The following is a 27,987-nucleotide window of genomic DNA, read 5'->3' on the forward strand; positions in this document are numbered from 1 at the left end:
GTTCTAGGCACAACAGCTGCTCAGGGCTTACACCTGAGGTGCAACCATAAGAAACGAAGCAGTATAGTTGATAAGATGCAGCTATTCGATGATAACCTAATTTTGTTCTGTGGTGAACTGTGAACTAAGGTAGCAAGGCCTGAAGCTGAAATGAAGCTATGAGTGTAATTGACAGAAAGAAAAGGGCAATTTTTACATAAACCCGATGAAAACAATGAAGCGTTTCCATTTCAAGACACTACTCGAACAAATATTGCTTGCACCTGATGGTATTTCTTTAAGATGTTATGCATCTCGGCCACATCCTCGCTGCTGATGGTCTTGATGACGTAGCGCTTATCATAAGAGGTATGGAAGCGGGCCCCACTCCGTCCCTGGGCCTCACTATTCAAGGGAGCACTGCGTGTCAAAGAGTTCTGCAGACATAAGAGAAAAGGCAACAAATAAAAAAAAGTGACCATAGTTGGTGCACACACTGTAATAACGGGAGAACTTACTACATAGATTTTACATTTGGATTTTATTATCTCACCACACTTTAGAAATAGGAAGACTACGGAGCCACATTTACATTTCATTATTGAAATAGGGAGCTTGCGATTTCTGGGCACGGAACAGTTAAAGGAAAAGCTCTTGCACTGTATTTGGAAGCAGCTTGTCCTAAATCTGCCTTCTTATTGTCTCACCACCTCCCACACGTCAGTCTAAACACATGAGGTTCTGACCTTTGCGTATGCTGTCTGTCCAGAGCTACACACAGACACAAACAGCTGCTGCCCAGACTTTGGAACTCCAAAGTAACATGATCCAACACCCCTGGCTCAGTGCCTCATTCTCCAAGAATTCCTCAGATCCCTCCCCTCACTTCAACCCTCAGCATCCATTGCTGTGGTACAAAGTGAGAACTCACATTTAAGGTACTTGAAGAATAAAATATTCTTTATTTGAGGACAATTAAAGTGTATTAAAGTATTGTTTCTTAAAAGATTAAAGAAGCATCAATGGCCGGGGTGGCTCGTATCACAACCTGAAATTGTTCAGAAGCAAGTAAACATTAATTCAAAGTATTATTCTTATATTGTGTGGTCATTTGTTTAAGCATTCAGTTATTTATTATGTGAAGAAAAACACGACTGAATTAGTTAGAAGTTGCAAGAAAATAAATAAATAATGAAAGATGACAAGTGGCTGCGGTAGGAAAGTCGTCCAATTCCTCTGGTTTGGTCAGTTTCTTAACAGCTTTGAATGCCCACTCACTGCAGCCAGCTGTACCCTAATGTAAACATGAGAGACGGACAGCTGCACTGAGCTGGGACACAATGACCTCCAAATACTGCCAACTCACTGACTGCGCTGGGAAATGGGGACTTACTAGGAAAGAGTGAATAATAAAAGGAAGAGAAGTCGTCGGCGCAAACTGAAGAGGGGGGGGGGGGGGGGGGGGGGGGCGAAAAAGCACGATACTCCGTTCTGAAATTCCTGTGTGTTTGTATTTTTTACAAGATTTAAAGAATAGTGTGTACATGAGTGGTAACTGGCTGCTTCATATTTTGCCAGTTGACGCTGATGAAGTAGTAAAAGGTAGCAAAAAAGGGAAGTTGACCCAGAAGTGATAGTGAGGATAGGCTCTCATGAGGTCAGTGAAAAAGTACAGTAATTGATTGTACCAAGAACTCCTGGTCGTCGATGCCAAACCTCTCTCTCAGGTTTCGAAACACCAGAGGGCAGTACTCCTTGAACTTGAAATGGCTGGGCATGTTTTCCCTGTGTGTGCACAAACATTGAAAACACAAGGAACACAGTTTATCAGGCAGTGTCAGGAAAACACACATGATACAGTACAACTCGCGAGATGGTGAGAACTTTACGTAATATACTTATAAGGATCTTACTTGTTGAAGAGGTGGTTGTCCACTTTAATCTTAGAATATGCCTTGAAGTCATCTGGCATGAGCATGATGGGAATTTGAACATGGCTTAGCTCATTTATCTGTGAAGGAAAAAAAAACACAGGGGCGGCAGAGATTAGTGAAGTATCTTCGAACCCAAAACAACCTGAAGCATGTCGGTGAGCACTTTGAACAGCACGGGCAAGAGTAATCCAAATAAAAGATATGTTAATCATTGAAAAGACTCCTGCACTGCGGATTTAATTGTTCTGGTTTTTTTTTTAATACATTGTAAAAAAAAAAAAAAATTAAAAAAAAATAATAATAAATCCCTCAGTTGAAAGACACTGGTGTTTTAAAACAGAGACAAGCTTCATCTAATTCATCTAATAACAGTGACCATTAGTTGAAAATGTCAGAGACCACATTTCATGACATTGTAATTGTTTCACGTCCGACCGATGTTATACTATTATAACAAACAACCTCTCAACATCCACCTTCAACATCTGTTTCAAAGATTAAAAAAATACAATGAGGAAACATCTTTATAATATTGTCTTGTTGGGAAAGTGACTGACACATTTTATCAAATGAACACAGCCTCTCTGTTGATGTTTTTCCTCTCCTGCAGAATTGAAACATTAAATATTCTTGCGCATAAAACCTGCATTTGTGCATCCTGTCCATCTGTCACGTAGGTGGTTCAAATCATTTTTCCTGACACTTGGCATTTTTCAGTCTTTTTGAACTCGCTGCCTGCGCCATCTGTTTGACAGATTTTCACCCAGGTTCTATTCTGCTGGGAGACCCTGAACTTGTTTTCAGTCATGAATTTAAATCCTCTGTGGTACTAAAGCACACAGGGCCTTTCTGACATCCTGCAGGTTGAACTGTATAAATGAGACCTTTGAATGAAGACAGTTGATTGCAGGACAGCTAAAATCGGGATAATTTTGTGGCCAAACAACTGTAATTATGTTCATTTTAAATCATTTTTATGTTCATTTTATATCAATACTATATAGTAGGTCACACATCTGATAAATTGTCTCATCCAAGTGTTTCATATCAGAGTATTTCTATAGCAACAAAACCTAATGAAAGTTTTATGCTTCATAGAACATCTCATAAGCTTTTTTTTTATGATGGATTGTAATATAAACCAGTGAAATATAACCTTTTGCAGACTTTGGGAAGGACTGGCAATCACATTTTTATATGAAACCTCACCACTAGATACAGTAAACAGCCATCCAGATGCACTTTATCCAAGTTATGGACCACAATAGACAAGAGCCCTCATGCAGAGACAATAAATCATGTACACCCACACTTAATGTATAATTAGAGTCACCAACAAATCTGACAGATGAAAATCCAGCCAGGCTCAACAAAAACATTAAAAATGACAAAGCAAGGTCTTAGCCTGGAATCAAAGCCACAAAACAACATTGCTGAACAATACAAAACTATTTAAACATCTATTAAGAATAAAACAAGATGATCAAAAGACAAATCAGGGGACAAAACATAGGTTTAGAATGGGATTAATAGTATGATCAAACATCTGGACAGGCCAGCCAGTTCAGATTTTACAGTTGAAAAACAACAGAAGTCATAAAAGCTGGTGATCTGAGACAAGTGTAAAACTTGGCACGCTGGGAGAATAATAAGAAAAAAAGCAAGAACACAAATTGTGAGAGTGAACTTCTCTCCTCACCTTTTTTTTTAATACTCAAACTAATGAAAATGAGCAGATGCCAAGTTATTTGGCCAAGTTTCTAATTCGTGCCAAGCATTTAGTTCTGGGTCATTAATCAATACCAATCTTAGGAACAGACCACGCCGTGGTGTGAGCCGCGCAGAGATTACATTTTCCACAATGGAAGCCTCCAGCTTTGAAGGACAGCTCGGCGGAAAGGGCAAGTGGGAACGTTGCCAGAGCTGCGGAAGCATCGAAGTGTTTGGAAGTGTAAAAAGACAAGGCGGGAGAACAAGTGGAGACACAGTACGTTTGTTTCTGCCTGGGAATCTCAGAAAGTGTGCCAGACCAAATGACATGTGACATCGATGAGTGACAGTCGCTCAGGCCATCAAGATTATCTCAATATCCTGCTGCAGTCTGGGAAGCACTGCTCTTCTTCTTTGAATGCAGCAGAGGATCAATGACTTGTTCAATGCCCAAATTATGTCAGCAGATGTACAACTGAGGGAGTGGAAAATGTGAATGAGCAACACAAAAAACGGACATCTCACGACCCAACACTTAGCAGGGCTTCCAACACCTCAGGTGCATGGCAAGAGTTTCACCGTGGGGCTGGCCATGTTTCACATTGCTGGATTACGTAGACCTGACATTTGTTATGACTCAGACGCAGCTTGATGCACATATGATGTGTGTGGTTGCTTGTGTGTTTGCCTGTGTGCATGTGTGTGTTGTTGGCTGCAGGCAGGGGTGCTGGCAGGTTTCTTGAATCTATTAATAACCAATCATTCTAACCAAGCATACTTGTAGGTGAACTGAATAATACTCAGACTTCGACTGACTGCAACACAAATTGTACTTGTTAGTCTAAATCTCATTTAGGTTTCATGCAGTGATTTCTCACACACTGGATTTGGTGTCATCGCAACTCTAGTAGTGACCTTAGACGTGGTAGCGTACATTGTTGCCCATTAAATTTGCAGGATAGCGTTTGATGCACACATCCACCCCAGACTGATCCTCAGAATAATAAGGCTGAAACGTTTTCCTTAAAGAAAATCAGATCATATATTTGTTTACGACTAAAAGAGTCCACTGCACTGATGTGAACCCTGTTATTACTATTAAGGGCTTGACCTTGGAAGAGCACCTACTTAAGCTTGTGGCCACTCAAATTACTTCACTCCTGTGGCCCACTTGCACTGCATTAAGATGTCGCGTCTTAACCTTAAGAACTCCTGATTAGTCAACAACAAGTGACTGACAGGTTAACTTCACAGTCAAGAGACGTGCGGCTACCTTTCCCCTAAATATTCTGTTGAGAAGGTATTCCAATATGTGCTATCTGAGCTACTGGAGAAATCTGTACAGCAGGTAGGCGAGATGAATAACGATGCTGATGACAGAAAAACTGGCGGCAGAACTGTCAAGATTATTAATAGACTATTTTAACCCTTTCCGTGGAAGTAATGGCATTTGTGTTCAAAGTATATCGTCCCAGTACTGCAGGCAGTGTTTTCTGGCAGCGTTGGGGCACAACAGATTGAAGTCGCTCGCTATAAAAGCAGTTAAACACAGCTAATATCTGGGACAGGAGCTGGCAGGATGTCGCAGTATGCTGATGAAAGGAAGGCAAAGAGGCGGTGGGAAGCAGAAAATCTATGAGACAGACTTAAGATGCACCAGACCCACTGTAAAACTAACAAAAAGCAATTCATTATTTCCTCAATGTCGTCGGCATCATCAATTATTCCGGCTTGTGCGTAAATAAGGAACGTCAACCTAATGGCATCGACTGATCAAATGTAAATGAATGCTGAACTCCACAAGATGTAATGGCATCTAAATCTCTGCCTTTGTCCACTGTGTCAACACACAAATCACAAAATGGGCTCAGCATACATGCAGTAACTGAACTGTTATACCTCACAAGACAGAGCTGTTTTAGTGGATGCAGCACTAGAATATTCCAGGTTATTGCTATAATGAACTTTTAAACAAACCTGCAATCATTTCAAACATTAAAACAAAAAAAAAAAAAAATCTAATGCAGGAGATTATTTTTAGAAGCGAGCACATCGAGTCAAAGGCAGCAGGGGAAAACAAAGAAAACATCACTACAAAAGAAAAAGGTGTGAATAATATGGAAATAAATATATTAATGAGCTCAGCGCAATGAGATCCAAGTCAACAGATGCTACATCCAAACTTGTTTTGACACCCTGGTGTGACAGGCACCGACGTCACAGTGATGTTACAGAACAGATGCATCCTGGGTACTCAGTAGGGAGACGTCACCTCATCAACAAAGCTGTGTTTCACACAATAGCAGAGACAATGCTTTATGTTAGCACACACACACGTCTGCGAGGATGTTGGTGTAAAAGCTATGAAAGCGAAACACACAGAAGCGAGGTGAACATATCAAGCTTTGAGAAAGAAAGACTATGGAGGTCCTCAAGTTAACAAACCCTACATTTCGAAGCCCATTTTGTACCATTTCCTCTGAGTGCCAAATGGGATTGTTCCCATCATGACACTTTGCTTTGACAACACCAAGGAGCATGTGAGTGTCAAAGTCTGTGACAATGCAACACATTTCATAACGCCGTTTTCACCCATCATGATTTTGACAGTCACTAAGATTTACCAGTTTTTGACTGATAGAAAGTAGGAAGCTGTCACTTCCTGTTTGCACAGAGTACTTCAATTGCATAAAGTAATGTGTCCCTTCTAGTTCCTACTCTTGCCAGGACTTTTATCGTGAGCCGCTCACTCAACTGTTTGGTTTCATCTGATGCACACGGGATCTCATGTTATCTTTGCTGCAGCTATCAAATTTGCAGACAAATTTCACACCACCACTTCCTTTTTGTCTCCATGGTGACAAAGACTGGTTTTCCGGCCCAGAGTGAAGCAAGTGTGTGCTGTTGCTCCATTGGGCAGGAAGTCAATGAGGAGAACGTGCACTGTCAGCAGCCTGGCGTGGCCTTATCTTTGTAAAAAAATGTACACACGACTCCCTCCAAACAGATGACACTTAGTAAAAGCACACAGAGGTGGAAAAAAAGGAGAGCAAACTTATTCTCAGCTTAAAAAGAAATGGACCGACACATCTTAAACATCTTTTGTAATTCCTCACAACACTGTCACTGATATGCAAGAAACCAATAAAATACCACATCAGCGCAAATGTATTGTAGTAAATTGACAGTACTTTCCTTTGCGAAGGTCACTAATCATTCATTTGGCATCAACTTACTATTAAGGCTAAACACAGAAGCTCCAATTTGGTTTGTCTTTACTTCAATAGTTGCTTTAAAATGTCATAAAAATGTTCAAAATTTTGACAATCTCTCAGAGGAAAATCGGGTGAGTTTGAGCATGACACAGCAGGAAGTTTGTAGACACATTTGACAGCCTTCACTGTGTGCTACTTTCATCTTCTATAAAAAAAAGTATTTAAGTCTCTTCCTCCTTTATAATCATGTGGCTAACATACATGTAATGTTTAGCACACTTTAAGCACACATTAAGATTACCCCCAACTCCAGGCCGTGTGTGTGGGGTTTCTTCAGGTACTCGGGTTTCCTCCCACAGCCCAAAGACCTGCAGTTGAGGTTAGTTGGTGAGTGAAATTACATGTGGAACAGCCAGCCAGCAAACAAACCAAATCAACCCAATAAATTCAAATAAATAAACTCCACAAATGTTAATAATAATGCATTGGTTTTATATAGCGCTTTTCTGGACACTCCAAAGACGCTTTCCATTGCATTATTCATTCACTCCATAGTCATGCGGTGGTGAACTACGTATGGAGCAGACGTCAGCTGGGCAGACTGACGGAGGCGAGGCTGCCATTTTGCACCATCGGCTTGGGGTTCCATGCCGAGCCATGCTGCCCAGGCAGAAATGTTATACTGGATGTTAATAAAGTGTTATAAAGTGCTTGATACAAAGTGCTGCCGACTTTACACGTTCAACTTCTCATCATACGTACAGGAAGCGGTTTACTATTATCTGCTGTGACGTGAATCAAATCGGCTTCGGTTTCAAATGTGATACCACAGATCATGCTTGAAGATTTAAATACATACTTTATTCACACATTGAAGCTCAAACGCTTCGCTGTATAGGAACAAGAAAATACCACATTTGAGTATAAGGGAACTTAGCCAGCCAGTTTTGTCATGTGTCACATAATAATGTATTCAAATGTACGCAGGTCATGGTTACCCTCCTGCCCTTGGAATTTTGTATGGAAGTTACTATGAATCCCAATTGCATGCACAACTGAAACACTGACACTCTACTGATATGAAACACTGATTAGAGGACAGTTTTAAGACACAAATGTACAAAATAAATCACAACTGTTTACCAACAAATGATTCAGGTCAAATTACATTACGGAAAGGAGACCAACTTTCAGACAGTCAGCTGTGACCGAGTGTCATTATTTGTAAAATATTGTGAAGCATATGGCTCTAATTTAAACATAATCGTTACTGTCTGGTCAGGATTAATTTGGCAATTATTTGGAGGAAATTAGGTTTTGCACTCAAAACAAAAGCTGTGCCACAACGTGCATCAATATGTTTGCACAACCTGTGAAGTTCCACTGTGTAATAGATCTCAGTCGTTTCGTCTCCGTGGGGAAAACTGAAACGTCATTGGATGTTACACAAGTCAAAAGAAAAAAAAAGTGACCACACACACAAACCAAGGGAAGATAACAGTTAAGTAGATCAGTTTCTTTCCCCGCTCCAAAGAGAGGTCAAAAATAATGAGGACACGCGGACGATAAAAGTAGAGCAGAGGAAAGGTAACGGGCCAACTGTGTGTATGAGAGACAGAGGAAGAGAGCCAGAGAGACAAACAAACTGCACCTTAGATGAACTGTACCTTAATGAGCTTCAACGGCTATATTTAATTTTCTTGCCGAGCATAAAGGCGGACAATGACATCAAAACCTGAACTGAGATAAAAACAAACAAAACTGTTGTCCTCAAAGATTGTGGCATGAAAATATAATACATATATTGGAATATTGATAAATAGATTCAGTTGTAAATGATTCTTTTAAAATTGGTGCTCAACAGCCTGTTCAGGTAGATAGGGGAAGGTCATTCTCTTTTTATTATTTTGCAAGTTGCAAAGTAAATTGTGATGTCGATTTTCACTTTCAAGCTGTCCTGAAAGAAATAATCAACTTAAAAAAAAAAAAAACTTTTTTTTCTTCGAGTACGAATGGTTTCAACTTCCGGCAATTACATTTTTTTTTTTTATATAACCCCAAGTCAGATTTTACTACCTGTCAAAGTTGTACCATCATAGTATTTGTGTAAGACACCTGCGGGGCAATTAAAAGCTTAGTCAAGCCTTGAATTGTGAGACGTCTGTGAAAACAGACACAAACAGCTTATGCAAGTCTATTTTTGTCCGTTACAGTCAGTCAGTCACCCTCACGCACACGCACACACACACACACACACACACACACACACACACACACACACACACACACACACACACACACACACACACACACACACACACACACACACACACACACACACACACACACACACACACACACACACACACACACACACACACACACACACACACACCAGCACTAAAGAAACAAATTGAGTCTTCAGGTTTTAGATTACAGTTAACTGCCAGGTGGAGTTTGTATCTGAAAAAATGTCTGTCGCTTGAAATACAGTATACCAGTTATTATGCCTTAAGGAAAGGTATTTTAGAATAATGCAAACAACAATATAATATGGCCTACCCTGAAAATAAAAATCAGTAACATCCACTCCACATCTCGGTGTTTTATAACAAAAACAAAAGAAACATGTCACTTTACTGGAAGAAATAATTAAGAGTTGCCGAGCACTGTTAGGAGCAACCACATGCTGAAGATGTGTGCAGTGAAAGGTTGCATCCCTTTATTTGTTTGCGCGTGTGTTGGACTTCACCCATGGTTACACCATTCCAAACATTGCCGCATTTCAGCGTTAACAGTATTGGTGCTTTAGTGAAATAAGTCCAATCATGTTTTATGAATTTTGGCGTCACCTTCATACTGGAGTATTGGACCTCATCGTCCTGCCAATACTGCGTAATGAAGAGAAACGTGCAAAGTCAGCATTGCCTGAGGGCTGCATACATTTTTATTTGAGCGGACAGGTGCACATCCCAAATGATAAAAGGTAGACGGGTGAAAATAATTACAGTCAAAGCTATTTCTATAGCCATCAATGGACGCAAGGAGCCAAAGGACAGCCACTCACACAAGCAAGTAAGGAAAATGCTTGTGCAAATGCACAAGATGCCTTCACAAGTTCTTCTATCTGTTGTTTCCTCAGGGTGCCAACATGTAAGGTCCCACTTTTTCTTAGTCATAATCATGGCACATATTAGCTGTAGGTTACTCTGGCAGATATTTATAGAATTTGCCTCTTATGCAATACACAGACCAGACACAGCGACTGATTCAGGCAGAAAGGTAGAGACAAGGAAAAAAAGAGAGGAGATGGGGTGGGGTGGGTGGGAACTTAGCTACACAGATAGGATGGCATAAATAGGGGGGGGTCTGATGAAGCCAGTCCACAAAGCTTGCAAGCTGGAGGGAGTTTAATGAGAGTACTCAAGAGATAAAGAAGACAGTAACTGAAACCAACAGAAGCCAAAAGTGAAACGTGAAAGAAAAGACTTGCAATTTATCCTCTGATACAATTTACTGACCTCAAGAGTCTGTTGGAATAGAAAAGCACAACAACCACCAACTCAATTTTCAGAAAACTGGAACAACAAAAGCTGTATTCAAAACTATGACGTCGCTATTTTAAATGCTTCTATTCAAATCGAGCAGTGAGCACTCGCACACTCCAAGCGCTTATCAAAAAGTTAGGCAAGCCAGCATTCCAGCCATCCCTACTCAGATTGGTAGACATGGAACAATTTTACACTAATCATGAAAAAGTCATGACCCAAGTCGTTTGGGTGTCTATTGGGTCCATTATATTCCAATACACAGGTATGTGTGGTAGAAGATGAGAATCCCTATTCGATGGGATAAAAGGCACTCATTTATAAAACTCACTGTGCTTTTGTTAGTGTGAAAGGGTTCAAGCGAAATCTGGACATTTCAAACGGCGCCTCCGAGAGAGATGAAGTCTACTCTAAATCTAAAATGTAATACAGACCTAAATCCTGGAGATGCTTCAGTAACAATGGTGATTCATTTTCAAGTTCCTTTGAGGTTTTGCACCATTAATTTGTAATGGTTACTGACAAATGTCAAAAATGTTCTCTGTGACATAAACCCAATTTTTGTAAAACCACAAGCCACTTAACTTAATAGGACTTTATGGACGCTCGTAAAAAATTCATAATATAAGAACTAATGGAAAAATTTGCCACCTACAATAAAAAAAAACAAAAAAAACAACAATTCTGAAATAAAATACTTGGCTTAACTGAAACTGAATAAATATAATTCTGTTATCATGAACCAAATTACTCGCTTGTATATTTCTAGGATTTGTTTGGTAGTGCATGTTCATTCTCTACAAAATCTTTACTGAGGACATAAAAAGGAACTCTACTTTCTCAGTAATATTCAAAGTACATATAGGGAACCAGAGATCTGAACCAATTTCATTTCCAGGAGGTGTGCTCGCGGATGTTTTACGGTGACAGGCCACAGAGGTAACACGTAGCTTCTGCAGAAGCATGTAGCTTCTGCAGCCGAGTTGCATTCTCCAGCCTCACCCTTTGCTCATTCCTTTGTAGTGTCTTGCAGGCTACTTTTTGCATTCTCCTTGTTAAAGTACTCGAACCTGACATTAGCGCTTGCAAACTTCCATCCTTCACACCCACTGGCAATAACTTAGGATCACTCAGTCTGTTGACTTGGCACCGATTATCATTTTGACGCAGCCCTTGGTATGACAAACCGAGTGCCTGATGAAGTGATGAGAAAAAGGCAAAGGAAGTAGCCCAAGGCGAGAGAAAGAAATGTGCTAGTGGCACTCCTGGTCTGTGTTATGCAATCACGGAGAACAGTTTGAACATGTCGATTCTATTCGTGCAGTTTTTTTTTTTTGTGGTTGACAACCAGCAACTCTCTCCAGCAGGGACTTCTAAGACACCAGGAGTGGACTAAATATATGTTATTATGCTAAACATTTATCATGCAATTAAAAGACAGAATTTATAGCAACTGTTTTAATGTTGAAATCGAAATTCTAAAGTATTTGTTGGTGTTGCGAGGTTGCTCCAGCCACGGTTCAGCTGATGAATGGCCGTGTCAAATATGTTAAGGCAATCTATTCAAAGAAGTGGACCATGCATCAATCTTCATCCTTCTCTAGCATTTTAAGTGACATTCAAACAGTGCATTATTAATGATTACTGAATAGACTGAATAGCTCCTGGGACGTGTACCTCTTAAACACTTTACCTTGTCCCCTCAGGCTTAACAGCACAGCCAGGTGACTGTAATCCATCTATGGACTACAGCTTAGATAAAGAATAACAGCTTTGGGTCCTTAGCTCTCTTGGCCTCTCATACATCGGGCTATTCTGAGGCAATGTAATCCAAACTTAACAGAAACCCTTTAACACTGGTACAAAATGGAATTCTCCAGTATAAATAGATAAACAGAGTTGCGCAATGACTTAGGAATTGATGCAAGCGATGTAAATATTGAGAGTCAGATACATACTGCATCCTGGAGAACCTGTTGCTGGAAACAGTCAACAAACTTATATGAAATTTTACATTTTGGGAGCAACACTTGGTAAAGTACACAAATAGAAAGCCAAATAACAAAAAAAACAGAAAAAACAAAAAACTGCTGCATTATCCTCTTTTTCCTGTTTCTTTCTTTTACTTGTTAAAGTGTAACTCATGGAAACACTCACTAAATCGCCATGCAACCATTATTCTGTTGCACTACGACAATGTTTTTGTGGTTACGACTTCTCTTGATGATTTACATCACAACCAGTGAAGCATGTAAAAAGTGTGTTATAACCGCAGGGCTGCACGTTGACGTAGTGGTTGCTACGCCTGTTTTATACCGACAACATCTCTGGATCAAGTCTGGGTTGGGTTTGAGGGTCTCTCTGTGTGGAGTTTGCATGTTCTCTCTACACCTGCATGGGTTTATTCCAAATGCTCCGATTTCCAAAAACATACATTTCAAGTTAAATATATGTGTGAATGTGATCGTGTCTGTGTGTTTGTCCTCTAATGGACTGGTAATCTGTCCAGAGTGTAACCCGCCTTTGCCCGCTGTCAGCCGAGACAGTCACCAACTTAGTTGGATAAAGCAGCATCAGGCGTGATAGGACGGAGGTTTTAAAGAATCAAAACCTATCTGCAACTATCCCAAATACAAGTCTGGAGGGAAAAAAACAAAGTCCACAGTTTGTGGGAAGATGAAAAATATTGCAAAGCGACATGTGAGCCAGTTGTGGTGTCATTTACTGGTGCCATCTATTTGCAATGTTTAACAAACTCAACTGCTGTGTCAGGAGGTTTGAAGCTGACTCATTGAGGTAATAGTAAATAGATATTAATATATAGCTGACACAATATGGAGCCACTTCAATATTTATACTGATTCCAGGATGAGGGCTGCACAACCAATTTGTTAAAACAAGTAGGGTTGATGATACATTTCATACCGTGTGACGACAGGCTGACAAGAATAAAGGGAGATAAATTAGAGCTGCAAACTGGAAAATAAGACCCTGCATCATAATTATGTAATGGGTTTTGTACAAACAATACAACAGTTAACATTTTCATTTCAATATTGACGGCCTGACTGGGTGCTGCATACTTCATTAGGTTATATGTTAGAAAGCTATGATCCTAAACACCAGAAAAAAAGAGTGGTGTGTGGGCAACCCAATGCAATATTGTAATAACTATAGAATAACTGAGATAAGAGCTTCATATAACAAAGGAGAAATCTCAATCTCAGTCGATCAATTGTTTTAATATATTTAATTAAAAAAGAGATGGCTTGAAGGTTTGACGCAAGTGATTTGATGCCAGAAATATTAGTCTTGTTAAATTTGTGTTCACTTCAACATATTAGTGTTCAGCCTGCAGAAAATATTCAGTAAAGGAAAGGAAAGAGAGCCCAGAGCAGAGATAAGCTGTCTTGCATGGGAAGATCTGCTCTCTCATGACACAGAGCCCTCGGAGCTTATCCTACATGTGCACAACAGGAAGCCAAAGAGGAGTTTGCAGCTCAAAACGCGCGCGCGCACACACACACACACACACACACACACACACACACACACACACACACACACACACACACACACACACACACACACACACACACACACACACACACACACACACACACACACACACACACACACACACACACACACACACACACACACACACACACACACACACACACACACACACACACACACACTGTGGCATAGTAATGATTGCGGGCTCAACTACACAGAGTTCATGATTTGCTATAGGAGGACAGCACGCTTTGCAGCCCCTCGCACATTTGACAGCTGTCATCACGTATTTGTCAAACCAGCTGCAATAACACAAATGTCCATACATGACAGCGAGTGGGACTTAACGTGGGACCTTGAAAGGTTTGAGAGAAGGGAGAGGGAGAGAGAGCTGAGGATGATCGCGGGGACATTAGGCGGTCTGACTCACCGAATGGTTGACTCCCCACATCACCACGCTGAGCAGAGGGTCGCTGGCACGGAAGAGCTTCACTTTCTGCGCGACGAAGTGCTTTTTCTTCGTCTTCGTCTTGCTCGCAATAGATGCGGCAATGCTGCTCGCCGAAGCCATCTTTTCGAGCAAACTGGTTATTGCAGTCCGTGCGATAATCCCCCCGAACCTAGTGTCTTCAACCTGAAGCTGGCACAGCGGCCACCAGCAGCTCACGACTCAGTAATATCAGTACTATTCATTTAGCCACGGCTCGCAAAATCAAAGTGCCCCGATTCCCCGTCTGCATCCGACGTCCCACGCAGCTCGCGTTACGGTGTGGACCCACACCGCGATCGGTATAGGACCAGAAAATAAATAAAAAATAAAACAACAGCGAAAATCTAAAAGACACGGTGTGTTTGAGCTAATACTTCTGATCTCCTCCGCTTCCCCCAGCCCACATCATAAGTCAACACTCTTCCTTCCTCGACTCGTCCGGAGCGATGTCAGCCCTCACTGAGCTGGCGTTAGCATAGCCGCCTAGCTCGCTCCCGCTAGCCCGACGGGCAATTTCAGAAAATTAAAACGCGCACGAAAAGCTAAAAAAAATAATTAAAAAATTGCGCGAAAGCACGTGACGGGGGCGACGCGAGATATGGCGCGGTTGAAAAAATGAATTATTAAAAAATGACATGTAAAAGACGCTACGGGGTGTAGCTTCTCGCTAACATGGGCTCCCCCTCCTCCGACCTTCGCTCGCCAGCCAGCAGTGCAGTTAGCCGTTAGCCTGCGAGCTAACTGCCATTAGCCAAGCTGCTTGCAGCCAAAGCGGCTCAGCCCTGCTCCTCCTACGCGTCCCTGGTTTAGTCCGGAGAAATGACAAGGGTGTATCCTGTCATGTCCGTGCCCTGCTTGAAGTGCAACCGACGTGAGCTGAGCGGGTGGTCCTCTCCTCTCCGGCTGCAGCACTGATGTTCATGTGTGCTGCCGTCCACTGACAGCTGGACGGATGGGAGGTGACAGCTCGAGCTTTGCAGTGTCTTCTGCGCTGATTCGCTGCAGCTCCCTCCCTCCACCAGGCCTCTGCTGCCGTGCTCTGCTTCTTCTTTTTTCTTTCTTTCTTTTTCTTTTTTTTTTTTTTTACGAGCACCAATAAGCCTTTTCATTATCAAAATACACATTTACACATTTCATTCTTACAGACCGGAATGCAATCGACGGATTATGGTGTGAGCGCACGTGCGTTATTCGCCCTATTTTGCAGCCTTGTAATAAATAATGATGCATCAACAGACCCCTGCACAACTATCCCTGGACATGCACCCATTCTTGGCTTTAGATGAGATTAATCTGAGGCTGATTTCAGGAAGCAGAGTGATGATGTCCCACTCCACCAGAGGTAATGTCTTTAGAGGTCATTTGGTTTTCTGGTGCATGCTGTGCTGTTTCCTCTGGCACAATGCTGTGTCAGTATACCTCTCTGCAAGGACTGAGCTTAGGCGGGCTTTATGCCTTATTGCTTTATGAGTCACCCCTCACTACTGATCGTTTATATCGCAATACTGCTACCGTCCACCCAATGCACACATCCCACAATCAGCCCGTTTGTAGTGTTATACCTTAATAAATCGCGGTACAGCACGCAAGAGAGTCTTGGGCTCATTCTTAATTTTGCATGCTTTATATTTGTCTTTTCTGCACACATGCGTTGCTATTTTCTTATGAATGACAACACTGGCCTGTACAGTATAACCCAAATTAATACAGTATCAATAATGGTTGATTATTATATGATGGCTTCATGCAGCTGGGATCTTTCTTTTCGATTAGTCCGTAATGGGGGAGTCACTTTCCCAACTGGGGGGGAGGGGGGTACATTAAAAACAAGAAATTGCTAATATTCAAAGAGAAAAATCTGCCAATAATTCACAAATGCGAAATTATGAACACAAATGGAAATCCTGTTTTGTTTCTAGCAAACTACCCACAAGTCAATTAAATCAATCTATTCTGACTTTAGCTGCGTTATAGTTTGATTCCAGAGTTTTTTTTTACTTTTAGAAAATATAATTTCTGATGTGACTCTTCTTCTTCTTCTTCTTCTTCTTCTTCTTCTTCTTCTTCTTCTTCTTCTTCTTCTTCTTCTTCTTCTTCTTCTTCTTCTTCTTCTTCTTCTCTCAAACGCACCATGAGCCTCGCTTGACAGTCGTTGCCTAGCAACGAAGTGTAAACCTTCTTTGTCCCAACGCGGAGCTTTCTGCATATGGCTGCTCGTGTTTTGTAGGTTAAAATCAGTAACGGATTCCATAGCTATTGGAGAAAGGTAAGACAACACAAGATATACTATTTAAAAATCGTGATCTGCATACTTTTCACTGTCTTCTACGTACACCAAATGGCAAAACACTGTAGCATTCAGCTAGCTCAACAGCCACACCTCACCATGCTAAACTAATTCTCGTGCCTGCCTCAGTTGTACAACAAAATTTCCTCTGGATTAAAAAAAAAAAAAAAATACTGTCATCTACACCCCGTTGGTACACGCATATAGTTTCTTTTCAGGCCACAGAATGGGAAAGAAGGGGAAGCGGGAGAGTTCGACTCCATGTCCTGAAACGGTGAGGAAGATGACTGTACTGAAAAACATCTTTTTCAGTACATCTTTAATTATTACTCACGATTAAAACGTGACATTTGTTTTCACTGAAACAGTTGTTGAGATGCCCAAACACACCTTCATGGAGCACACATTCAAAGGCAGAATTTCCATTTAATTTGTTTTCTGGATATTTGACCCATATGGTTTTATATCTTGATCCACATAGATTCATAAAAGCATTGTATATTAATTAAGGCTGACACTTTGCTATTACAGTTATAAGTATCTCCCAAAAGGGGAGCTAGTGGGATATCCAGGTTCCCCAGTTCATATTCTCTCTCTCTCTCTCTCTCTCTCTCTCTCTCTCTCTCTCTCTCTCTCTCTCTCTCTCTCTCTCTCTCTCTCTCTCTCTCTCCCTCTTTGTCAGTTTGACCCACTCCCTGTTGAGAGTAAAACCCCAGAAACAGCCGTGCTGCTGTTGAACTCTCCAGAGGAGGACATTGTTGTCAAAGCCTGTAAAGCAATTTACACATTTGCAGAAAAAGGTAAAGTGACGTACTCCTCACCGCTAACTTTCACTAAAATGTATTTCTTATACTCCTTGTTATAACTTCAAGCCCATATGCTTCATTCTCTTGTTCATTGTCCCCCCCTGCTGTTAGGAGATGAGAATAAAGTTTCTCTGCTGGGACTCGGGGCACTGGAGCCTCTCTGCAGGATCATTACTCACAACAACAAGCTGGTCAAACGCAACGCCTTCATGGCCCTGGGCACCATGGCCACCAGTGGTGGGTGCCAGCTGTAGTTATCTATGCAGATGTAACTGCAACAGAGTTTGAGGGCTTACAATACAAGGAGTGGCAAGGAGACTGCAAAGTCTTATTTCCTCACCATCCAGATTTTGCATTCGTCTGTTGAGTATTTCACAGACTGGTTAAGATGACGTATCCTTTCCAAATAACCAATGGTACCTTTGTCTCTTGTTTATCCAAAAGGTGATGTAAAGAATGCTCTCAAAAAGCTAGATGTTATACCATCAATAATAAAACAACTTTCACTTGAAGGTAAGTAATAACATTTTATGACTCAGAATGGATTGCAATCAAACAAAGGAAGTAAAAATCAACAATGTTTCAATGTGTAGCAGGTTGTTTCTGTGTGTCCTCATTCATGAAGCATTTGTGTTTTATGGTTTCACCTCTTTTCAGAAGATACAGTTGTTCATGAGTTTGCAACACTGTGTCTGGCCTCTCTGTCCGTGGATTTCGTTTGTAAGGTCCAGATCGTTGACAATCAAGGCCTGCCACCTCTAATCCAGCTCCTGTCCATCTCAGAACCAGACGTTCAGAAAAACTCGCTGGAGGTCGTCTTCAACCTAGTTCAGGTGGCTCACACTTATTGGCCGGAGGGAAGATGGGCAAAAAGCAAATTGAAGTTGAATATGGCATGCGTCACTGTGCGTTTTATAACATGTAATCTGAGGATGATTCTCCTTCCTTTTCTTTGGGTTTGTTTTGTATGAAGGACTACAAAAGCCGTCTGATGGTAGTCGAGATGGACTTGATCCCTCCACTTCTGGAGCTTCTTTACTCAGACTTCCCTGTCATTCAACATCTGGTTTTGAACACACTGCAGAAAGTCACGACTGAGAAAGGCGCACTCGCGATGTTCAGAGACAAGAAAGGCTTTGACAAGATCATGGATATTCTCAATAACGTGGTACGTGAAAGAAATGACATGCATCATAATCCATCCACCCAGTGTTAATAGAAAATTGTATAATTATGAGATGGTAATAACTGCTTATATCTGCACGTTATAATTGCACCATTAGTTGGAAATGGTTTGGATTGATTTGATTACCGGTAAGTATCTTTTCAGCCACTAATGGTTTTTCTGTATTAGTCATGGTCTGTGTCTTCCATATCCTCTTCTTACCTTTTATTTCCCATAGGATTTCAGTGATCTGCACAGTGAGGCCTTGCAAGTTGTGGCAAACTGTTTGAGTGACAGTGAAAGTATTCATCTGATCCAAGAGGATGGAAACCTAAATAGACTGATGGATTTTTTACTCAAATGCAGCACACCTGAAATCCAATCCAAAGCTGTTCAGTGCATCACCCAAATGGCTCAGAACTGTAAGTACAGAAAAAGGCGAGAAAATGACAACTTAAATTTAATGTTCAAATAACAGTTTATATACTTGAGGTTGCTGTGTGTTTTGTTGATTTCACTCTGTGTGTACATGTGTTTGTGTGTGTGCAGCTGAGAGTCTCAAGCTACTCTGTGAGCAGAAAGTGGAGGCGTTTCTGGTAGATCTTCTGAATGTGGCTGATGTCAATGTGAAAACATCTGCCTGTCACGCTGTGGCAGCCATGAGCCTCCACCAAGCCAGCAAAGACTGCTTCAGAGACCTGGGTACGTACACATTCACAGGGCTGCTACAGCATCAGCAAACTCACAAAATTACAAGAGCAAGTGGAGATTTCTGACCTCCGCCAAGGGCAGACATGGACACAAGGAAATGACACATATTCAACATCTACTTCAACTGCCTTTATTACTTTATGTAGTTTAGTGATCACATGGTTTTATTTCAGAATTTGAAAGAACATAAGACTATATATTGTGAAATGAAAATTTTCAATTGTAACAATTATTTTGATCCGGATCACCGCCAAAATTTAATGGGTTCCTTGGCGGAGGTAATAATGGGATTGTGTTCTGTGCTTGTATGTTTCAGGTGGTATACCTGCAGTGGTGCAGTCGCTGAACAGTAACAGTTCAATAAATAAAGAAGCAGCAACCCAGGCCCTTGCTAACCTCACCTACAGCAATCAGCTCAATGCTTTGTGAGTGAGAGACAAACCAAAAGTCACCTACCTATTTCAACCATCCCTCATATTTCTTTCCTCACAAAAAATGTATTGTTCATCAAAGTCTTAATTATATGAACTAATACCCGTATTTGGATAAGTGAGAGAGGCTGGAAAGCGAGCGCTATTTGAACAGTGCACTTTCCTCTCCGCTTCGCCATAAATCTGTTTATATAGTATGATTCTCCCTTGTGTCTCTCCTTCTGTCTCCTCTCCAAAATGTGTTTTGACATTTTTGTGTTACCGAAACGGATTTTCCTCAAACCTATCATCTCTCACTGTCTGACTAAATAGTCATAGTCCCTTAGTTCTTCAGACACTTAATCAGTCATCATTCACTCACAAGCTTCATCTCTGATGTTTTTCCTGATATTTATTTATTGGTCTGTAGAATTCAAATGAGTCAAACACACGTGACCTACACATTCCATAAATACACATTTTTTTGATGCAGATATGAATGTACAAAATTGGATTTACCGTCAGTTCTTCAGGGTTTACAATAAGTTCTCTATTGTGTCTTCCAGTGCTGTGTATGATGCAGGAGGCCATGAGATCCTCGTCCAGCAACTGCGGGAAAGCTGCCCAAAGACAGTGGTTAGCTCTGCCGCCACGCTTCGCAACATGGCTGAACAGGAGGTGATCCGCAATAGCATCTTGTCACATGGAGCCATGCAGGCTCTGGTGGAGCCTCTGAAATCCTCCGACGCACAGATCCTGATCAGCGCCACACAGTGCCTGTCAGTGCTTGCCTGTGATAATAGAGCCAGAGAGGAGGTTGGTGTTTGTGTTTAAGGCTTTCAGAATGCTTTCATGTTTAGTTTTTTTCTCATGGTGGCAAGATAGTCATAACAGTCATGAAGTTTGATAGTCTGCATAAAGGCAATGTCACTTTACAGATGATGTTTTTATTGTTATACTACTTTTCATTCATGACAAACTCCTTGAATAATAAACAGAAAGTCATAAATACCAACCACCATATTTTAAGTGCTGTACATAATTACTAGCATCTAATCTATACTGTCAATAGCTCCACAGAGCTGGAGGTCTTCAGCTGCTGGTCAATTTGCTGCGTTCATTTCACAAAGATGTGCTGCACAATGCATGTTTGGCAGTGAATGTCTGTGCCAGTGACGAGCTGACCACTATGGAGATGTGCAAATATGGGTAAGACCGAGTTGACACTGCACATTAGAACAGAATGATAGAATCAGCAATTATACAGAGAGGAATTTCGTACAAAAACCCCTAAATTAACTTCCCTCTGAATTTAATCTTTCAATTTGCCAGCAGATGGCAGTCTAGGACAGTATTTATGGAATTACAAGGACCGTAAAGGGATGTTGTTTTATGTTTGTAAGTGTTATATCTTAATTGTCAGTGTCTAAATATTTCATTATGTGCTTGTTGTGTCTCAGAGCTCTAGAATTACTACAAGAAATCAATCAGTCCAAAAATCGTAGGAGCCGTGTCAGCAATCTGGCCATGATGAGACTGCTTCACTCCAACTTGTCAGTTAAATACAGCCTGACAGGTCATTTGGCCTCAACTGACATAATCACGAGTGGCTTCTACGATACTGGAAAGGTGTGTTACCACTGGCTGCTTATATGCTATAGAAAGTCAATGCAGGTGATGACGTTGGATCATTTAAAATGTAAACTAAATGAAATCTGCTTCAGTAACCCAAATAATTCCCCCCTTTGTTTCCCTCTTCCCCTCCCTCTCTCTTTCTCTGTTTGTGCCTCTTCCCCCCCTTAAGTCCTGTTCCAGTCAGAGGATTCTGACTTTAGAGGAACTGTCCACGGAGCCGGTCAACCAGCATCGACCCATCATTGCTATCAACCTAACAACAGAGTATGAATCAATTTGTTTCATTTGTGATACATTTATAGGGTAAATACATAAATCTGATACAATGAGTGGGAGGACACCATGCAATGACAAGTGAAAACTACAAAACACTGTTTAGGTTGCCATTATAGATGTGAAGCAGGAGTATTGTGAGCTGGAAGAAATTTAAATAATTCAAGAAATCCTGCACAGGCAACACCTATTGCAATACATAGTACAACTATCTAATAATTTCTTCTGTGGTTGTCCTTAATGTACTACAGATTGTTAGAAATGGGGAAGCTACTACATGCCGCCACTTGCCTAATGCAAGGCCAAATAACTTTTAAAAACAATATAAATACAGTATAAGAATATTGCCAAGCATATCATCAATCTACACAAAATTCGAATCTGGTAAAAAGTACATTTGGATATGTTTAAAATATAGATTTTGATGTTGATGTCGCACGTTTTAAAGCTAAAAAAAAAAGAAAAGAGAAATAGAACCTCAACCACAACACTCACCCAAATCAATGTACAGGGACCATCAGTATACTAGCCAGGTTGTTTGTTGAAGCAATTTATTGTGGCTGTTAGATTACTAACTCCCTCCCTTTCACTGCACCAATCCAGTGCTCTATTTTCTTTTCATTCCCTTTCCCCCCTCACTCTAGTGTGCCCCATTGATGTGGCTTCTCAGGGTAAACGACCCCCCCCCCCCCCCCCTTTAAAAAAAAAAAAAAAAAAAAAGGCCCACTCTGTGCCTTTATACTCACACTGCCGGACTTCTGCACTTGCCTGCACATTCATAAATGCTTATAAATGCACAATAATGCAAAACCATTAAAAAGGCAGCAGTAATGACTAACTGATGTGTTGGATGCTGTTCATGCTTGCACACAGCTTCTTTCATGAATTACCGTATTCAAAAAGAGCAGTACCCCCTCAGGGTACCTCAAGTGGAGTCCATCACCACTATGTTCTCTCTGCACGTTCCATGCGCACACTTCTCAGGCATCCGTAAGCCGTGTGTTATGTAATCTGTGGCCCTGCTTTGTAGGATTTAAGCTTTTTACTAGAATGATTCACTTTCTTTTACATTTTCTTGATTTCTTAACTCTAGACACCCCCCCCCAACACACACACACACACACACACACACACACACACACACACACACACACACACACACACACACACACACACACACACACACACACACACACACACACACACACACACACACACACACACACACACACACACACACACACACACACACACAGGCACACAATCATTTGCTGTCTTTTATAAATTGTAAAACTGAAATAAACATATCCATGGTGAAGTTTTCTAGTTGTTCCTGTTGCAGAGAGACAACAGATGCGCCAGAAGAGAGTCAGCGTAACCCATCAGAATTGGACACCAGCACAAAGGGTGATCGTAAGGCACAGAGGTGAGAGGATGTTTACAGTACTGCCGTATATTATCCCTAATTATGTGGCTTTAAAACCTTTCCGGAAGGGGAATGTCATTCCTTGTTTGATAGGGGGTTTTAAAAACCCCTTTGATTTGTCTCATTTTAGTACACTATTAAATTTGTAGATATTCTTCCCTGTTTTGACACGGCTGCTTTGGTTAGCTTTCACCTCACTGTTTGTTCTTTTGCAGGAAAAAGAAAAAGGAAGACAAACAGAAAGACGAGGCTCAATCCGAATCTGTCACTGAGAAACCATGGAGTATGATGGATGATGTCTCATTGCAGACTCTGATTAAAGAGGCCAACGAATCCATCCTGCCACTGAATGATGAACAGGAGCAGTTTGCCACATTGGCCAGGTGATTCATTCAGACAGTTGGCACATGGCCGACGTGCAGAGGTGTCATCAGAAAGTGGAGGGAAAAAGTAAATTAATGGCTGTAATTTTGTATATTGACTTTGCACTTTCAATATATCGACAGAGTTCACTAAAAATGGATCAACATGAGACCGTCTGCGGGGCTGCAGAACAAACATTATTCAGATTTTGAGGCTTTGTCCTTTGTGATGGGCCTTTTGTATACTGGTCTGTGTGTGTGTGTGTCAGGCTGGTGAGCGAAGCCATGGGTGGAGCAGTGGAGATGGAAAAGCTGCACGAGTTCCCTTGGATGCTGCGCCTCAGTGAGCTCAAGTTTCAGCTTCAGTCGAATGTTATTCCCATCGGTTTGATCAGCAGGGGCATCTACTGCCATCGGGCACTTCTTTTCAAGGTAGCTCAACGTAAACGCTCCAACATTGACTCCGTGAAAATGGAGGAAAACACCACTTTTCTGAAATGCTCCGACTGCGCACCACAACGGTAGTACAAAATTCTTATGCACATGCACGAGTGGATGGACAATAACAATGGAGGCCTCCAGAGTGGCGTAACTCCTCGTCCATGTTCTCCTGGGACTTGGTAGTTTTATAGTGGAGAGTCACTGTAATAGCAATGCAACTCGAATGTCCCTATACAGCCATTATGAACATTTCTAGCATAATGTTCTCTATATGCAGGCGGTTTCATTTCCAAGACAATCAACAGCACCCACTAGTAGCCCTACATGAAAACGACATAGTTTCATTGTTTATGAAAATGTTGCTATGTAAACTCTAAACTTTTCTGAGACAACAATGCAAACATGATGTTTTCACTTTCACAAGACTGTTGTGAAAACTAGGCCTAATAAGCATCGAGCAGGCACATGAGTTAACATTTGCCAGACCTGCACATCCTTACTTTATTTTTAACACTGATCGGAAAAGGTTAAACCCTCATGCAGACTTTATTCCCACTTGAAGTTGCGAAATTCCTCCATCTGTATCTACTTCTATTTCCACTCCATTTTCAATGGTATACTAAAACTATCATCCAGTGACATTTCATCATGGCTCATCTTTGCATTTTCAGTGTTTGGCTGATTGCATTGGTTTGAGCTGCACACTTGTCAGGGGTGAGTACAACCGCGCATGGAATGAGATCCTCCTCTTGCAATGGAATCCCGCCAGCCAGAAGTCTTCACAGCCCAGACGCTTCATCGTGGACCTCATGCACCAGCCTGGAAGTCTTTTGGCAGTCAACACTCCTGCTGCCCTGCAGTACCAGACCATATAAAGTTGGACTGTAGTGGTAAAGGGCTGTTCAGACATTCCTTAATCAGACTGTATGAAACGGATCTGTGATGATTATAATTCACCTCACGTAAATGGCTATTCAGATGCAAATTTTGATAAATAAAGAAAAAAAAACCAAACCCTGTTCAATAACGAGTCTTTAATGAGTGCAAACTATGTGAGACAGTGTCATATACTGCATTGGAATAAAACAAAATATAAAAGAAAAATTGCTAGATATGTGTTTATTTTCATTATTTTTACATTTCAATTTAATGGTGAAATAAATGATGCGATTCATTACTTACCTTAATCAAGCAGCTACTTATTTACCACGGAGTGTTTTTTTTTTTTTTTTTTTGTGCGATAAAAGAGGCCATAAACGCAGGCCAGTCTTTGCCCCCTATATCGCTGTGTGCTTTTTGACCGGGTCATGCCGCCGACAACCGGGTTCAGCGGAGGAAGCACCGGCTCCAACCCGCCGCGACACGAACGATCCAGACGCAGAGAGCGCGCGGAGGCGACGCGCACCTGACTTCAGGACACACACACACACACACACACACACACACACACACACACACACACACACACACACACACACACACACACACACACACACACACACACACACACACACACACACACACACACACACACACACAATCTGACACCGCAGCAGCAAACATGTCGCGCTTCGTCGGACGTCTTTTCTCAACCTTTTCCAAACGAGCGACCGTCAAATCAGCGGCGATCCCGACGAGACTCCCGGCACTCATCCGCCCCGTGGTCACATCTCAAGGTATAATCAATAAAGTTCAGCTTCTCTGTTGTTACTCCGCTCGTTTAATATGCCGCACAAAGCTGGGACTTCCTTATGCTCTACTTCCAAGGCACGACTTTCTGTAAATGACAGCATGATGATGGAGGTTTGTTTGATTTACTGACGGAGATCCTCGTGGCTAACATTTTGTCATTCAGGAATCTTTAAATGCAGTTTGTGCTTTAGTGTGATTGAGCATAAAAGCACGATGAGATTCACTACTTGATGGAAAAGTCGTCTGCAACCTGCTTATCATGAGATGCACGTTTCTTTTATGTCTTTTAGCATCAATCAGATTTTATTGCATTTGTCATTTTGTTGCAGAGGCAAAAGTTAAGATAGAAAGTTGAACTTGCCAAAAATCTATAATACTTGATAAGCTGGGTTTGCCAAAATTAGTTCCTTCCCCATGAAGGTCTCACACCTCTGGGCTGGGTGGTTGTAATTATATAATTTACAGTGTATTTGATATGTTCACGCATTTTTGTGTGATGTGTGCTCCATGCAGGCTTGCAGTCTCTCACACGTTATGATGAGAACAAAGACTGGCAAAAGAAACTCACCCCAGAACAGTATGTGGTCACCCGAGAGAGAGGAACAGAAGAGGTGAGTCTCATAAGTCATTAAATTAATTCTGATATTAAATGTATACATGTGTCAAGTGTTGTCAGGACAGCGGACAGCCCCATAAAAAAAACCCCAAAAAACATCACAGTATGCATGGACTTTGACCACGTTACACGGCTACAAGTCTTTTGATCATGCGTCCAAGAGAGTCTGAGACACATGAGCAAACCTGAAAAACACAAGTAGTGATGATGTAAAACATAGTTGCTGAGTTTTACTTACAAAACTGATTTTAGGAATAATAATGTGTGATTAACTGGCATGCTCCTAACATTGTGTCTGTGTGTGTGTTGGTCATTGTGGGTGATCCCAGCCATTCAGTGGAATCTACCTGAATCATTATGAAGTGGGGATGTACCACTGTGTCTGCTGTGAGTCTCCACTTTTCAGGTAACAGTTAGTATATTACTGTGAAATGAAGCTCTTCTATATCAATAACCCTCATATGTGAAGAATATTTTTTGCTGAGTCTTGAAGTTTGATCTGTAAATGATTGTCAGGGACGCGTTTTATTTTTCTCTTTCCATAGTTCAGAGGCGAAGTACAATTCTGGAACAGGCTGGCCTGCATTCAAAGAGGCTCATGGGACTTGGGAGCGTGATGAAAGCCACGCCTCCATCATACGGCGCCCTGATAACAGCCTCGGCAGTGCTGCGACAGAAGTCCTTTGTAAAAATGTGAGCCGTGTTCTGAGCCCTGAAAACAAAGTTTTTGTTTGGAAGAATTTCAGATTGAATGTAGAAATATTACCATGGCTTGAATGAATGGAAATTTACATGAACATGTTGCATGTTTGTTTGTTTGTGTGTGTGTGTGTGTGTGTGTGTGTGTGTGTGTGTGTGTGTGTGTGTGTGTGTGTGTGTGTGTGTGTGTGTGTGTGTGTGTGTGTGTGTGTGTGTGTGTGTGTGTGACAGTGTGATGCCCATCTAGGCCATGTGTTTGAGGATGGACCGGACCCATCCGGTCAGCGCTTCTGTATCAACAGTGTCGCCCTCACGTTTAAACCCAGAGAAACCCAGGAAACGGCAAAAGAAGAAGAGAAGTGATGGACTTACTCAAACCATTTGGAAAACTATTGTCATTTCATTCCATGCCTGTTTGCTAAGTTGACAATTGAGGACCGCGTAAGATCAGAGGACATGTTCTTTGATTCAGACATGAGTTCTTCTGGAAGTGGGACCATTCATGTGGTAAAATTAACTGAACTATCAAGAAAGAAAGCCACGTCTTGAAAAATACATTGAAAATAAAGAAAGTCCAGTTTTGGGCATAAAATAAGATATGTACCAGAAAAAAAAGCATTTTGGTCGACTGTTAATAATTCTTTATATGTTAAAATGTCTGATTAAAGTCACTGTATTGATTTGTTTTTCCTGTTTACTAATGTCCGTTGAGTACATAACTGTATCTGAACTAAAACATAATCAAGAGCCAATTTCTTTTCTATCTGGTAAAAACACAAAAAACCTGTTAATGACCCAAAAAAGTAATTTGTAATACATTTTGATGCAAGCTTTATATTAGTAAAGATATTTTTAAAATGACCTCAGTTATACTGTTTTATCTACAGGAAGCACAGATTGCAGAATGGAGGGAATTCCACTTGTGGCATTGTTCTTCTAATCTGAGATAAAATGTAGTTCTGCCAACTTGCCTAAAGCAGATAAATGTACCTCATATTTGTTATCTGAGGTCAAGGTTATTTTGAAAAGTTGTAATAATAAGAATTTATTGCTGAAATCTGTGTTAAGG

The 27,987-nt window shown here is 41.2% G+C and overlaps 3 protein-coding genes across 5 annotated transcripts in view; 2 read left to right on the plus strand and 1 right to left on the minus strand.

The window, feature by feature from the left end:
- pip4k2aa (phosphatidylinositol-5-phosphate 4-kinase, type II, alpha a) overlaps positions 1–15,295 on the minus strand; it is a 28,250-nt gene extending 12,955 nt beyond the window's left edge. For all 3 annotated transcript variants that reach the window (XM_080515342.1, XM_080515341.1, XM_080515340.1), the window contains exons 1-4: positions 14,336–15,295; positions 1,893–1,990; positions 1,668–1,764; positions 264–416 (exon numbers count right to left, since the gene is read on the minus strand). In XM_080515342.1, coding sequence (XP_080371468.1) covers positions 264–416; positions 1,668–1,764; positions 1,893–1,990; positions 14,336–14,476 — 489 coding nt within the window. In that variant the 5' untranslated portion in view covers positions 14,477–15,295. The remainder of the gene's footprint in view (positions 1–263; positions 417–1,667; positions 1,765–1,892; positions 1,991–14,335) is intronic.
- A 1,613-nt stretch (positions 15,296–16,908) lies between these two features.
- On the plus strand, positions 16,909–24,786 carry armc3 (armadillo repeat containing 3; the record flags this gene model as incomplete). The annotated part of the gene is made up of 16 exons (XM_080515263.1): positions 16,909–16,956; positions 17,365–17,482; positions 17,600–17,725; positions 17,933–18,001; positions 18,146–18,321; positions 18,462–18,656; positions 18,892–19,075; positions 19,203–19,355; positions 19,681–19,789; positions 20,341–20,590; positions 20,847–20,983; positions 21,235–21,403; positions 21,579–21,673; positions 23,324–23,491; positions 23,740–23,902; positions 24,583–24,786. The coding sequence occupies 16 exons, from the start codon at positions 16,909–16,911 to the stop codon at positions 24,784–24,786; spliced, it is 2,364 nt and encodes a 787-aa protein (XP_080371389.1).
- Positions 24,787–25,468: 682 nt separating this feature from the next.
- msrb2 (methionine sulfoxide reductase B2) lies at positions 25,469–27,513 on the plus strand. Its single transcript, XM_080515066.1, has 5 exons — positions 25,469–25,587; positions 26,117–26,214; positions 26,549–26,625; positions 26,765–26,912; positions 27,150–27,513. The coding sequence occupies exons 1-5, from the start codon at positions 25,473–25,475 to the stop codon at positions 27,279–27,281; spliced, it is 570 nt and encodes a 189-aa protein (XP_080371192.1). The 5' UTR covers positions 25,469–25,472; the 3' UTR covers positions 27,282–27,513.
- The last annotated feature ends 474 nt before the right edge of the window (positions 27,514–27,987 follow it).

The sequence above is a fragment of the Blennius ocellaris genome, assembly GCF_963422515.1.
Source record: "Blennius ocellaris genome assembly, chromosome: 19".
In the NCBI taxonomy this organism is placed as follows: domain Eukaryota; kingdom Metazoa; phylum Chordata; class Actinopteri; order Blenniiformes; family Blenniidae; genus Blennius; species Blennius ocellaris.

Bases quoted from the DNA above. Each gene is read 5' to 3' on its own strand.
- msrb2 (XM_080515066.1), top strand. From the start codon at position 25,473: ATGTCGCGCTTCGTCGGACGTCTTTTCTCAACCTTTTCCAAACGAGCG. The intron at 25,588-26,116 runs GTATAATCAATA...TGCTCCATGCAG, and splicing joins CCCCGTGGTCACATCTCAAG to GCTTGCAGTCTCTCACACGT. The intron at 26,913-27,149 runs GTGAGCCGTGTT...TGTGTGTGACAG, and splicing joins CAGAAGTCCTTTGTAAAAAT to TGTGATGCCCATCTAGGCCA.